The 14,782-nt window shown below is 33.5% G+C and overlaps 1 protein-coding gene across 3 annotated transcripts in view; it reads left to right on the top strand.

Moving 5' to 3' along the window:
* The window catches only part of SLF1 (SMC5-SMC6 complex localization factor 1), a 67,094-nt gene that overhangs the window by 880 nt on the left and 51,432 nt on the right, over window positions 1-14,782 (top strand). For all 3 annotated transcript variants that reach the window (XM_036020543.1, XM_036020542.1, XM_028516773.2), the window contains exons 2-4: window positions 5,623-5,736; window positions 5,898-5,973; window positions 10,796-11,036. In XM_036020543.1, coding sequence (XP_035876436.1) covers window positions 5,623-5,736; window positions 5,898-5,973; window positions 10,796-11,036 — 431 coding nt within the window. The remainder of the gene's footprint in view (window positions 1-5,622; window positions 5,737-5,897; window positions 5,974-10,795; window positions 11,037-14,782) is intronic.

Raw genomic sequence — 14,782 nt, forward strand, 5'->3', positions numbered from 1 at the left:
CAAGCGTGGTCGCTCACTGTCTCCCTCTTTTTCTCTCTTTAAACAAATGACTATTCTATACCAACAAAAGGAAAAAAAAATTGCCGTTGAGACTTTAGGGGTGGAAAGTTAACAGTGTTTACAGTATACGTGTGACACACTGTACCTAGTGAACTTTTTATTACGTCATGCCTCAATTCCTAGAAGTATCTGTTGATGTGCAAGACGTTCTCAACTTTAGGAAAGTTTGACTAACCTGTATTGCAAGGTGTTCAGTACATAAATTGGTAGTTTGGGGTGGATTTTTATAATGGAATTAATTTGTCATGTCTAAGTTAACTCAGAGTCCATTTAAATGAACTTGGATGTTCAGATACTTGAATGTGTACATTTTAATTGTGAAGACAGCCTTCAGTAATGCAAATAGGCCCCTATTATATCTGATTTCTAAATCCACTTTATCTTTTGCCTTATCCACTTAAAGTTTAGATTATATGATTAAATATTTGCCTACTTCCCTAGAGTGAAAAGCATAAATCTTGTGGTCAGTTGTGAGTACTTTTCATAATTGAAATTGAAACTCTTAAGATTTCTTAATAAGTATCCACAATTTCCTCTAATATCTAAAAACATTGGTTTTAAAAAAAACAATAGTATGCCTATTAATTAGACAGTATTTTCTTGGTTATTCTAAGATAGTCTTCAGTATTTAGAAATTTGTAAAATAAAAGCAATCCCCTATAGACTCTGAATAATAAAACCTAAAGATGGTGAAGAACCCTGTCCCTCAAAAATATATAAAATGGAATATTATGTTACTCTTGTGATTGACTCTCCTTAAATATACTAATAGGAAATATATGCTACAAAATACACTAAGTACTGTTTCTTCCCTTTAAGGACATCATCCTGCTTAAAAGTAAAATATTCCTAAAACTTTTAGGTTCACATAATTTTTACTTTCTTTATATCAAAATTATTTGAAATAAAAATACACAATTTTTTAAAAGGTAGCAATTGTTATTACTAAACAAAAGTTTTTTAAAAATATTTTTTGATGAAGCTGAAAAGCCCATATGCATTAGTCTAGTGATTAATGCCAAATCCATTTTGAGAGGAAAGTAATGAAAACTTACTTTTTTATAAGGAAAAAAGATCCCTCTTTCAATTGTTGCTGGAAATGCTTTGAAAGTTTAGACATTAGTGTTATTTTTCTGAAATTAATTTATAATTGTTTAAATATTTTCAGTGATGTTACTGATCTAAATGTCTCCCCACCCTTATAGCAGATTCCTTTCTGTGCAATTTGTTTTTCTCTTAGACTAGCTGAGAATAGATTGCTTTGTAAAATTATATTGTAGTTAAAGTATTAGACAAGATTCTGATACTTAATTCAGAATGGTATTGCAGAAAGGGCATATAGCTTTTTCACCATTTTAGATTTTTGAGTCTTGGTTTTACCATTTACTAGTTGTATAGCCTTGAGCTACTTTCTTAATCTCTCAGATTCTCCAGTATCCTTAACTTGTATATGAAGGGTAAACGCTTAAATTGTTGAGAAGGAAATAAACTAAATATATGAAGTGTATAGACTGCAGGAGGTCCTCAATTGAAATCCGACCTGTTCAGCTTTAGACCTTTTGCTTCTACTAAGTAATACAAAGTTCCTAGGACGCTGAAGAGGGTGGGACTGTCATCGCTGTGGCTAACCAATACTTAATCTCCATTCATTCTTTTTTCCCTGAGCAAACCTCCTTAGGGGTAAAAGGCCCCTTTATCACTAAAGCTAGCAACTCCAATCTAGCTTGTTCCTTGTTCTGTACTAAATTTAATGGATATCTCCATAAATCCTCTTAGCTTATCATTTCTTCCTGACTATAGTCACTTGGCTACTGCTTCTCCACTTCCTTCCTGTACTGCCAAATTTACTGTCTAAGAGACTGATCATGACTGCTTCTTTTCCAAATAATGTCATTGAAGTAAGAACATCCCCCACATCTCTCCACTGCAGACCTCAATAAAATAATTAATTTATATTTGTACACACACAGGCACATTCCATATGTTAGAAAGATGGGGCAGGAAACAAACTCTATATCTCTTTAAAAAAAAAAAATCCAAAGGCCAACTGAATGAAATTAAGACAAAAGTCTAATTTGACTCCTCGGCCCAGAGAGTACAGAATTCGTAAACTCCGCTTGATGTTATAGCATTCAGAGCCAAATAGTATTTTACTCACACAGTATGACTACTGTGATTAATGCCTACTTTTGCAGTATTAGTTAAAACAGAGATCAGCACTTTAACTGACTTTTTTTAGTTTTAGCATTTTTTTATTTTCCCAGTTAAATTCCTTAGGTAACGTGAATCATGAAAAGCTTTCAAACTTGAATTCAGAGCAGCAATATTGATTGTATTCAAGGCATTCTGTATTCTTTCCAGGAGAGGTTATTAAAGATATTCTGCTTAGGTTTAAAATTTTAAAAAGTAGTTTCAAAATTAAAATAGTTCACTTGAATAACACATTAAGAAACCACTGGTTTGCCCTAAAACTGTAGAGCCTTAAAACTATAAAGAATATTCAGTGGCATGGAAAAATAATCATAATATAAATATAGTTTTATATAAAAACTAAGAGAACTATATGATATTTACATTTCGTGATATATATATTCATACACATGCATAAAACCTTCAAGTCAAACTCCTTTCCCCATCCCCATATCTTAACAGTGGTATAGAGTGAAGGAATTAGAGATGATTTTAATCATTATACTTTGTAGTATTTTTCAAATTTTCTATAATAAGCATATGTTAATTTAGACAAAGACAAATCAGTAAAACTTATTTTGAAGAAAATTTTTAGTTCTTAAATGCAAATATAAACTATATAAACTTTTACAAAGTTTAAGGGATTTATAAACTTTTATAAGTCCCTTAGTAATCTTAGTTAATAGCATACAACTTATAAGATGCATTATATTCTCAAAAGTTGTATAATACCCTATGAGTGGTCATAAAAAAAATGTTAATGCACAGTAGGAAAAGTTTCTCCTTATTTTCCTACCACAGGCCCCTTTTAAACCATCTCTTTAGCCCCTCTTTTTTTTTGTAGCATTTTCCTCTTTAACGCAACTATTACAACTTGCACTTTGAAATTCTCCCTCTTGTATTCATAATCTGTATTCCTGTCTCTACTTTTCTCTGAGTTTTCTTTTCAGCATATTACAGCTATATGTCATAAAGAATTCATAAGACCCAAAAAGCAAATGCATAATGTTCTTAATTATGATGAATGCTATAGGTTTATTTGCATTTCTAACTGGCACCGACTGCAATGGAATTTCAGGCATCAGGGATAGGCCCATGTGGGAGATATTTTGGGAAAGTCCACACCACAGAGACAGTTGCTTGCTCTGCATAAATGCCAGCTCTGTTCACAATCATTATCTCCTTAGTTGTGTGTATTATATGGTTTAAGGTAAATGGCTAGATTTTTTTAATTACTGCAGTATTTTTAAAAATTACTACAAAAGCATTTCCTTGTAATTAAAAATCTAGTATATAATTCTTAATTTTTTCATAGTAAAGATAACATTTAACTATTAAGTAAATGCTCTTTTTTTTTTTACTCCCCTCTCCTTTGTTGTGTTAGGGTACAGTCTTCTGTGTGAATGCTTGAAGGACCACCTCTTATAAGTTCCAGAAAAATGTATAATTTCCCTAGAAATGCCACTGGTACAATTACATTGCAGAATATTTACTTCCTTGTGTTGGAAGACTTCTAGAAGTTATCTCTTAATCTTCCATACTCCAGAACATATGACCTATACAAAACTTTACCCTACTTTTAAGGACTTGGGTCATTGATAGGTATCACACGGGTTGTATGTAGTGTTCTGTTTGGGTTCATTGACATATTAGGCTACTGTTTATTGTTTTCTTAATCCTGCAGGGTCATAGAAAGAACCATTAAACCACTAATTTTATAAATATAAATCTATCCATATATTTATATGTATCTATTTTTATATATGTAGATATCAATTTTCCTATGGAACTGTATGAATTAGATCTGTGATCTAGCTATTCATCATACAATGTGATATTAAGAAGCATCGCTAAATGTATTGTAAATGCTGTGGCTTCAAGTGGATCATTTTATTATAGGAAGCTATTAGGTTATTGGAATTTGCTCTTTAATCTTTGCTACTTATTGTATGCTATCACTAGGATTCAAAAATCTGTGAAAGTTAAGCAGATGGCCCAATTTTTCAGATAAACTTGTGAATAAATGTGTATTCTGATTATTTTCAATATTCATATTTTAATGAATATGAATGAATCATTTTTAATATTCATAATGTTTGAACCAGGATGCCCTATTATTTAAACTATATTTCTTCCCCTTCCTCTTTGCTTGTTTAATTTCAGTTTCATGTTTAATTGTTTTTCCAAGTAAAAAAATTACAAAGCCTTTGCTGATTTCTACTGTTAAGCACAAGTGGTCCTGTTTTTATTGTATTATGGACTCTTTGACACAAAATGTTGTTAAATATACAAAATGGGTATATTTATTTCATTATAAAGACTATAAGATTTAAGATGAAAACCTTGCATCATATACTGACTCTAGAAAGTCTAAATCAATCATTTTTGCATCAAACCAAAAAATGGGATAAAATGTCACCTTGTTAATGATAAACATTCAAATTGTAAAATAGCTATTTTATCTAGAAGAGGAACATACTATGATTATTTTTCTTACAATTCTGTAGAAAATATATTTAATCTCAGGAGGCAAAACAATAAACTTAAAGGATTACCTTTAAATAAAACTTGAGTAGCATTACAGTGATTTTCTTCTTGCTTTCTATATATTCTGATTATTACTGGTTTCTCTATTACCAGGTTTTAGATTTAGGCAAGATTTTAGGTTTTTAAACCTACCCAAACTTCTCTTCCTTAACAACATTACTTGAAATAGCCTCCTAAACAGTTTATGAAACTCTGAATACATAAATAAAATGCATGTAGCAGGTAAATTATATATGGTTAAAACACTCATATTCCTCCGATAAAAGTGACTTTCAACAACTATAAAACTGTTGTCAGTTTTATATGGGTTATGTATATATGGTTATGTATATGAGTTATGTATATATGGTTTTTGGCTAATCCCTTTACCTCTTTCATCTAGTCTCCCTACAAAAAACCCCTGAAAAAATGGTACTTTTAAAATGAAGCTAATATTATGCTGATATTTATATGATATATAACTGATGTATAATATAATTAGAATTATATTCATCAGTGTATATTAGTGGAAAGTAATGTAGTAATTCAAACTTTCCATGTTCAAATTAGGGAAAAAATCTCACTCTATTTAAGGTCACATTTTGAGAAGACAACTTTTAAAACTAATTTCTATTTACATAAGCAATTTTAATATTGGTATTTATAGCTTGGTTTAGTTCATTATATATTTAAATCTAATGGTTTTAAAACTTGGTTTAATTCATTATATATTTAATCTAATGGTTTTAGTTTTATTTTTAGCATTCCTAAATAAGAAAAATAATCATTTTAACCCAGTGAATAATATCTCTAACATGTTATTTTCTTTGTGTGTTTGTATGTTAGATGGAAGATGGTGCCCCAAAGCATGTCATTCAGATGACAGGATTTAAGATGGAAGAAAAGGAAGCTCTAGGCAAATTGCTTTTAAAACTAGATTGTACTTTTATTAAGAGTGAGGTGAGTACAGAAACTTTACTTACCAAATATTGACATAGAAAAATTAAAATACTTGCCTAAAAATGATAAGATGTCCCCTTAATATTTTAGGAATAAGAAGAATGTGTCATGAAGGAAATTTTACCTTTCTAACATTTTTTCATGTGGATTTGTCCTTTCAGAAATACAAAAATTGTACACATCTTATAGCTGAACGCCTATGTAAGAGTGAGAAATTTTTAGCAGCTTGTGCAGCAGGTAAGTTTAACTGCCTTCCCTCCATCATAAAATGTAAAAAAAAAAATCTTTATGATAAAGAAAAAGCACCATAGCCCCCTAGAAAGAGGTATGTTTATGTTCTGACATTTATCTGAAAATATCTATTTTTGATATTCTTTTTCTTTGTTTTCTGAGTCAAACTTTGTAACACATGAGAAATACATTAAATAGGCATAAATATTTCTTTCACCAAATATTTTCATGTCAGTACTTTGTGTAAGAAAAAATATTTTAATGAAAAGATTTGGGTTGACTTCCAGGCAAGATGGAGGCATAGGTAGATATACATTGCCTCCTTCCACAACCAAAAGAAGGTCAACAACCAATTTAAAAACAAAAAAAATAACCAGAATTGCCAGAAAATCGAACTGTATGGAAGTCCAACAACCAAGGAGTTAAAGAAGAAACAGTCATCCAGACTAATAGGAGGATCAGAGAAGATATGCAGCAAGGCAGTGGCCGGAGGACTGGGCAGAAAAGGCTGGCAGACTTGGCGAGGTGGCAGCTAGCAGAGCAGGTGGTGCCACATTTGTGTGTGGGGAAAACCAGGAGGAACAACTGTGGAGTGAGACATACTGCACAACCCAGAGTTCCAGCGCAGGGAAATAAAGCCTCAAAACCTCTGACTACAAAAACCTGTGGGGGTTGTGGTGGTGGGAGAAGCTCCCAGCCTCAGGAGTGTTCATTGAAGAGACCCACAGGGTCCTAGAACGTACACATAGCTGCTCAACCACCCAGGAATCAGCATCAGAAGGGCCCAATTTGCTTGGAAGTAAAGGGGGAAGTGAGTGAAAGCCAGCTGAGAGCTGAGCAAGTGACATTGTTTCTTCTTGGACCCCTTCTACACATATAGTATCACAACACAGAAATGTGGGTTGCCCTGCTCTGGTGAATCCCTAAGGCTTCGCCCCTTGCTACATAACAGGCATGCAGAGACAAAAAAAAAAAATTATGGCCAAAATGAAAGAACAGATCAAAGCTCCAAAAATAGAACTAAGCAATGAAGAGATAGCCAACCTATCAGATGTACAATTCAGAACACTGGTGATCAGGATGCTCAGAGAAATGATTGCGTATGGTCGCAAAATAGAGGAGAAAGTGAAGGCTATGCAAAGGGAAATGAAGAGAAATGTACAGGGAACCAACAGTGACAGGGATGAAACGGATTCAACGATTTGGAGCAGAAGGAAGAAGTCAACATTCAACTAGAACAGAATGAAGAAACAGGAATTAAAAAAAATAAGGAGGCTTAGGAACCTCTGGGACAACTTTAACTGTCCCAATATCCGATCATGGGGGTGCCAGAAGGAGAAGAGGAAGAGCAAGAAATTGAAAAAATAATGGAGAACTTCCCCAGTCTGTCAAAGGAAATAGACTTCCAGGAAGTCCAGGAAGCTCTGAGAGTCCCAAAGAAGTTGGATCCAAGGAAGCACACACACCAAGGCACATCATAATTACATTATCCAAGATGAAAGAGAAGGAGAGAATCTTAAAAGCAGCAAGAGAAAAGGAGACAGTTACCTACAGAAGAGTTCCCTTAAGGCTACCAGGTGATGTCTCAGAAGAAATCTTGCTAGCGAGAAGGAGCTGGAAAGAAGTATTCCAAGTCATGAAAGGCAAGGACCTACATCCAAGATTACTCTATCCAGCAAAACTTTAATTTAGAATGGAAGGGCAGATAAAGTGCTTCCCAGATAAGGTCAAGTTAAAGGAGTACATCACCACCAAGACCTTATTATATGAAATGTTAAAGGGACTTGTCTAAGAAAAAGAAGATGATCAAAAATATGAACAATAAAATGACAACAAATTCACAACTATCAACAATTGAACTTTAAACAAAAACTAAGCAAACAATTAGAACAGGAACAGAATCACAGAAATGGATATCACATGCAGGGTTATCAGCGGGGAGGGAGGGAAAAGCCCAGGAAATGAGAAGCATAAACAGTTGGTACAAAATAGACAGGGGGAGGTTAAGAATAATATAGGAAATGGAGAAGCCAAAGAACTTATATGTATGACCCATGGACATGACCTAAGGTGGGGGAATGCTGGTGGAAGAGGGGGTGCAGGGTGGAAGGCAGTAAAGGAGAGGGAAAAAAATGGGACAAGTGTAATAGTATAATCAATAAAATATTTTTTAAAAAGATTTGGCACAAAATGCAAAAAGAAAAGCTGTTGTATATTCAGCTGTTGTCATTCAAGTTTCTTTTCTTTGATCTATCATTAGAATTAGTTAATGTGTTTACTCTTCTGCTGCCTACCCTCCCATCCATGCTATGAATGATGATCATGCTACTTCATTTTTCTAAGATTTTAAATTCTGTTCTCTCTTTGACACCATTGATGTTCATTTTATAGTTTACTGTGATTGGTCTTGTGTCTTAGTAGTCTGCAGGTTGCAAAAAAATAAAAATGTATTTAACTCAGATGAATTTACCATTTTTTAGAATAACTTACCAGAAAAATATGTGGATTCATTATTACGTCCACAAATGAAAGCATACATTTTCCCTTTTGTTTAAAAAGATCATTCATTCCCAGATAAAGAAACTATAGAATGTTTGTAAATACCCTGAAAAATTCTCTACCTTACCAGTTTGTTTTACAAAGTATAACAATGCTATCAACATTATTGGAAAAGTTTTTAGCATGAGGGAGAATATAAATCTAACCTAAAATAGGGACTAAGAAGTAATCATAATTTAAATAATACTGCATTTTATTTTACTAAGCCTTTATATTTTATTTAGTTAGAATTAGAATTATCATGGGAAAGATTAAATACAATGTTCAGTGATGTTGTAGGTTTCAATATCAAAAAATTCAGGAAAACAGAACATAGTTCAAAGGTAATAGTTAAGTAGTTTAAGAGTCCCATGTTGAATAAGGTTAACTTTTTTCAATTATAGTTGATATACCAATATTATATTATTTTCAGGTGTAAACTGCAATGATTAGACTTTTATATACCTGATAAAGTGATCACCCCAACAAATCTAGTACCTGTCTGTCACCGTACATAGTTTTTACAATATTATTGACTATATTTCCTTGTTGTACTTTATGAAGGGCTGCCCCAAAAATATGGAATTGCTTTCTGGAGGACAGGCCCCTTATAGTACTGGCTTCCCCCACTAGGTGAGTGTTTAGGAACCCATCTGTATCACTGTACCAGCTGGCATTGCTGCAAGAAGCTGCATTTGGATTCAGTGAAAGTTTTTTGAAGATTCTTTCAGTGCATTTGCCCATTTCATGATGGGTAATTTACGAGCACACCTGCCCACACCAGGCTGAATGTTCATCAGGTTTTGACCAAAAACATCATGAACTCCCATGCCCCACCCTCTCCCTTCACCCAGTCTCTTTCCTAGCAACTTTTTTTTGTTTCCCCAATGAAAAAAGTCCTCAAAGGGAAACATTTTGCAAATGTGGAAAAAGTGGAACAATCAACAGAAGCACTAAAAGGCACCACAATTGACAAGTCCAAAATCTGTTCTGAGCAGTTGAAAAAAAGTATCTTGATAGGTATGTTGCATCAAATGGAGAGTACTTTCAAGATGACTGAAGTTTAAACATGTAAGAATTATTACAGAATTTTAAATAAATAAATACTGGGGTTTTTGGGTCCCCTTCTTGTAAATTCCCTTGGCTGTTTTTATAACTGCCAATTTGTATATCTCAGTCTCTCACTTTTTTCGCCCATCCCTCCAAACCCCCTCTGATTTGGCAACCATCAGTTTTTTTCTATCAATGAGTTTGTTTATTTTCTTTTTTAGGTTGTTGCATACTTAAGTGAAAGCATATGGTATTTGTCTTTCTCCATCTTGTTTCACTTAGCAAAATACACTCTAGGTCCATTCATATTATTTCAAACAACAAGATTCATTCTATTTTATGGCTGAGTACTATTCCATTGTGTGTTGAGCTGTATGAATTCTTTAGATATTTTTAATATTAACTTCTTCTTAGGTATATCATTTGCAAATATCTTCTCCCATTTAGTAGGTTACCTTTTTGTTTTGTTGATGGTTTTCTTTGCTGTACAAAACCTTTTTAGTTTGATATAGTCCCATTTGTTTGTTTTTGCCCTAGGAGACGTATCCAAACAAATATTGCTAAGACTAATGTCAGAGAGTTTATTGCCTATGTTTTCTTCTTGGTGTTTTATGGTTTCATGTCTTAATATTTAAGCCTTTAATCCATTTTGAGTTTATATTTGCATATGGTGTAAGAAAATGGCCTAATTTTATTTTGTTCAATGTACCCAGTTTTCCCAACACCATTTATTGAAGATACTCTCTTTACCCTAATGTATATTCTTGCCTCCTTTATCATAGATTAATTGACCCTATAAGCATAGATTTCCTTCTGGTCTCTCTTTTCTGTACCATTGATCTATGTGTTTGTTTTTATTCTAGTGCCAGGTGTTTTGATTGCTGTAACCTTATAGTATAGTTCAGTATCAAGTAGTGTGATACCTCCAACTTTGTTTTTTCAAGATTGCTTTGGCTATTTGGGATCTTTTGTGGTTCCATATAAATTTTAGAATTATTTGTTCTATTTCTGTGAAAAATGCCATTGGAATTTTGATAGTGATTGCATTGAATCTATAGAATGCTTTGGGTGGTGTGGATATTTTAACGATGCTAATTCTTTTTGTCCGTGAACATGGTGTATGTTTTCATTTATTGTGTTTTAAGTTTTGAGAAAGTTTAAATTTTATTTGACATTTGGTCTTTACTGTTTACCACTTATCAGAACTAGAATTATTATTGACAGTATATTTGCTTTTCAGGAAAGTGGGTACTAACTAAGGACTACATAATTCATAGTGCCAAAAGTGGCAGATGGCTTGATGAAACAACTTATGAATGGGGATATAAAATTGAAAAAGATTCCCATTATTCACCTCAAATGCAATCTGCACCCAAAAGATGGCGTGAAGAACTGAAACGCACTGGTGCTCCAGGAGCCTTTCACAGATGGAAAGTTGTCCTTCTTGTTAGAGCTGATAAACGAAGTGATTCTCTTGTAAGGTAAGATCAGACCTTATAAAAGCTAAAGCAGTTCTGCAAAAACAATTTTAATTTGCTTGAATACCTTTTAGTATTTCTTTGCAACTATTTAGTTCAAATGAGCCATGGTGGTTTACTCTTTGATTTCTTAGTTAAGCCATTCATTCTACACACTTAAGTGTATCTGTCTAATGAATCAAAATGTATTTTCTAATATTGTTATAAATTAGTCTTGTGTTCTTTATTTTACTTTCCATTCTTTTTCCTTTTGGCCAGCCAAGGCTACCCCCGCCCCTCAGCTTTACAGCACTTGCAGATTTTTGCAAGGGAAATATTACTTTATCACAATATCTTTTCTCTGGGTTTATATAGTCTACTGTTCATGGCTCATACTGTTAACATCATAATTTCATTTCTTTTATCCTTTATATCATATTTTTAAAAGTTTTTTTATTGGGTAAATTCTAAGATTGCCATGACTTTGGGGGAGGAGGGAAGGATACAAAGACTTTTTTTGTCACTAGCTGAAGTGTAATTTATAGACAGTAACATGCACACATTTTAAGTGTCCATTTTGATGAGTTTGGACAAATTTATACACCTTTATTAATTTCCATCAAGATCAAGATCTGTAACATTTACATTATCTTGTAACTTTTGCTCTGCACCACCAATACCTGACAGCCACTGATATTTTTTGTCATTGTAGATTAGATTTGTTATTTTTCTTTAGAGGTTCATATAAATGTGATTATATTGTATAATACTCCCTTTATTTTGAGATATATGAAAATCATGAAGCAGCAGTATTGAGTAGTATTCTACTCTATGGATATATCATAGTCTATTTATTCAACCATTGATGGGCATTTATGGGATTTTTCCTGGGGGGGGTTCTGTTTTTTTGTTCTTTTTTTTTATACTCACCTGAGGACATGTCCATTGATGTTAGAGAGATGGGATGGGAGAGAGGGAGAAAAACATGAATGTGAGAGAGAAACATCAATCAGTTGCCTCTCAAACACACCCTGACTGGGAACTGAACCTGCAACCCAAGCATGTACCCTGACCAAGAATCAAAGACACAGCCTTTTGGCTTATAGGACAACGCTCCAACCAGTTGAGCCACACTGGCCTGTGCTGTTTGTTTTTTCTAATGTGACTAAAGTTGCTATGAACATTTCAGTGCAAGTTTTCATGGAGATAAGCTTTCAGGAATGAAATTGCTGGCTCAAGTGGCTGTTGTATGCTTAACATTATATGAAATACCAAACTGTTTTCCAAAATAGTTGTACTGTTCAAACCCACTAGCAATGAATGCGAGTTCTGGTTGCTCTGCAGTTATAGTTGGCACTGTTGTTGAAAATCAGTTTACCATATTTGTGTAGTCTGTTTCTGGGCTTCTAATTTGGCTCCATTGATATTTGTGTTGACTTATACCAACAATACACTGTTCAATTACTGTAGCTTTATAGTGAGCCTTGAAGTCAGGTGGTATGAATCTTCCAGTCTTGTTTTTTTCAAATTTGTTTTAGTGATTCTTGATCCTTTATATTTCCATATACATTTTAGAGTCAGCTTGCCAATTTCTACAAAGACACAAGCTGAAATTTTAATTGGAATTGTATTGAAGTCAGATTGAGGAGAATTGAGATCTTAACAATATTGAGTTGTCCTATCAAATTGTATATCCATCAAAGCCGTCTTAATTTTTTTTTAATTTTAATTATTTTTAAGTTCCTGTCATTAATGTTTTATAGTTTTCATTGTATAAATTTTGTGCATATGTTAAATTTAATCCTAGGTACTCACTGTTCTGGGATGCTATTATAAATGGATTGCTCTGAAAGTTTTATCTACATCTATTGAAATAATTGGCTTTTCTCCTTTATTCTGTTAATATGGTAAAATATTCTTCTAATTCTTAAGTGTTAAACCAAACTTTTATCCCTGAGATAAACTATTATAGTGTATTATTCATTTTTAATAATTACTGATTATATTTGCAAATATTTTATTAAGGATTTTTGTAATTTCAGCCTGAAAAATGACATCTGTGACAAAATCCAGCTTAATATCATGGTTCCCCCCCCCCATAATTGGGAACAAGACATGCATGCTTACTGTAGCCACTTCCACAAGTATTAGGCAGTGCAATAAGGCAAAGAAACTAAATAAGAGCATAGAGTTGGAAAGAAAAAAACCCTAAATAATTGTTTTTATTCTGAAAGCCATGGTCATATACTAAATTACCAAAAAAAGTTCCTGTACTGACTAGTGAATTTAGCAAGATCACAGGATAACTATATATAAAAATCATTTTTATATTCTAGTAATGAACAATTAGAAATTAAAATTTAAAAGTTAAGATGACTTGTTTTTTAGTGGTTTGATTATGTGTCCAGATGTGTGTGTGTTAATTTGTGTTTATGTTATTTGCCTGGGGTTCTCTGAGCTTCTTGAACATGTGCAGGTGTTTTTGTCCTATATTAATTATGGAAAATTTTCCACCATTGTATTTAAGTATTCATTCTGTTGTGTTCTTTTCCTTATGGAGTGCTGTCCCCATGTTTCGGACCGTGTAATTATCTTACACAGTTTTTCCATGCTTTGCTCTGTTTGTTTGTTTTTCATTTTGTGTTTTCATTGTATAATTTCTATTGACCTATCATCAAGTTAAGTGATTTTTTCCTCAGTTCTGTGCAGTTCACTGTCAAAGAAATTTTTCTTTGATATGGTGTCTTTTATTTCTACCATTTCCATTGTGCTCTCTTCTGAGTTCCCCATCTCTTCATGTAGATTGTTCACTTTTTCCTATATCTTTTAACATCTCAGTCGCAGTTATTTTAAAGTCACTTTCTGATTTCAATGTCTGGATCATCTCTGTGTCCTGTTTATTTCTTTATATCTTGACAATGATTTTTTTTTCCCTTGCTTTTTGTGCATGCCTTGTATTTATATCCAAAAACATATTCTGACCCTTCTGTAAGGCAGTTAAGTAGGGATGATTGACTTAACCTTGTCAGTTGAGCTTGGTTTGGGTTTTGTTAATGGTATAGTCACCTTCAATGCATCGTTTCAATTTATTCCAGCAGTGGACTACCATATCTTTGGGCTTAGTGTGGGACCTGGGTTGCTAGAGGGTTTTTAATTAGTTTTCTTTCTTCACTCTTAGCTTTCTGTTGTCCCTATACTACTGAAAAGACTCTTAAATGGACTCATAAAAGGATTCTTTCTTCATCCTCTTCCTGTCTTGCTTGTTACTCATTTCCGTAGTGGGGTTTAAGGGCTCGTGTAATCTGAGTTGTGCTGGCTAAACTCCAGTCTTAATCATTCTTTGTGTTTTTGGTTCCTGGGATTAGGACTTTCTCAATGTTTGTGTCTCAGTCCCCCAAGGCAACCATATTCTGCCTGCTATCTATGGATAGGGTCTTGGGCATAAAAAGAATTTGTATCCACTACCCAGTGTTAGATATCTGCATTGTATTGGTGCAGGATCCTCAGTCTTAGTGGCATTCCTGCCCCTCTTCCAGGGATAAGATAGCTTTTGGTTCTATCCCTCAACCAGAAACAGTGGATCTTCTCTTGGGCTGCGCTGCAGTTTTCCTGTCCCTTCACATTGGCAGATGGGTTTACTTCCAGTCTCAGCAGAAGCAGTGCACCTTTCCTCGGTTCTGATGGTAGAATACTTTTTTCCTGTACCCAAATGGCTTAAGGCTCTTGTATATGACAGGGCAGGATCCAGGGAAGTGCGTCTGGTTTTACAT

The sequence above is a fragment of the Phyllostomus discolor genome, chromosome 3 (assembly GCF_004126475.2).
Source record: "Phyllostomus discolor isolate MPI-MPIP mPhyDis1 chromosome 3, mPhyDis1.pri.v3, whole genome shotgun sequence".
NCBI lineage: Eukaryota > Metazoa > Chordata > Mammalia > Chiroptera > Phyllostomidae > Phyllostomus > Phyllostomus discolor.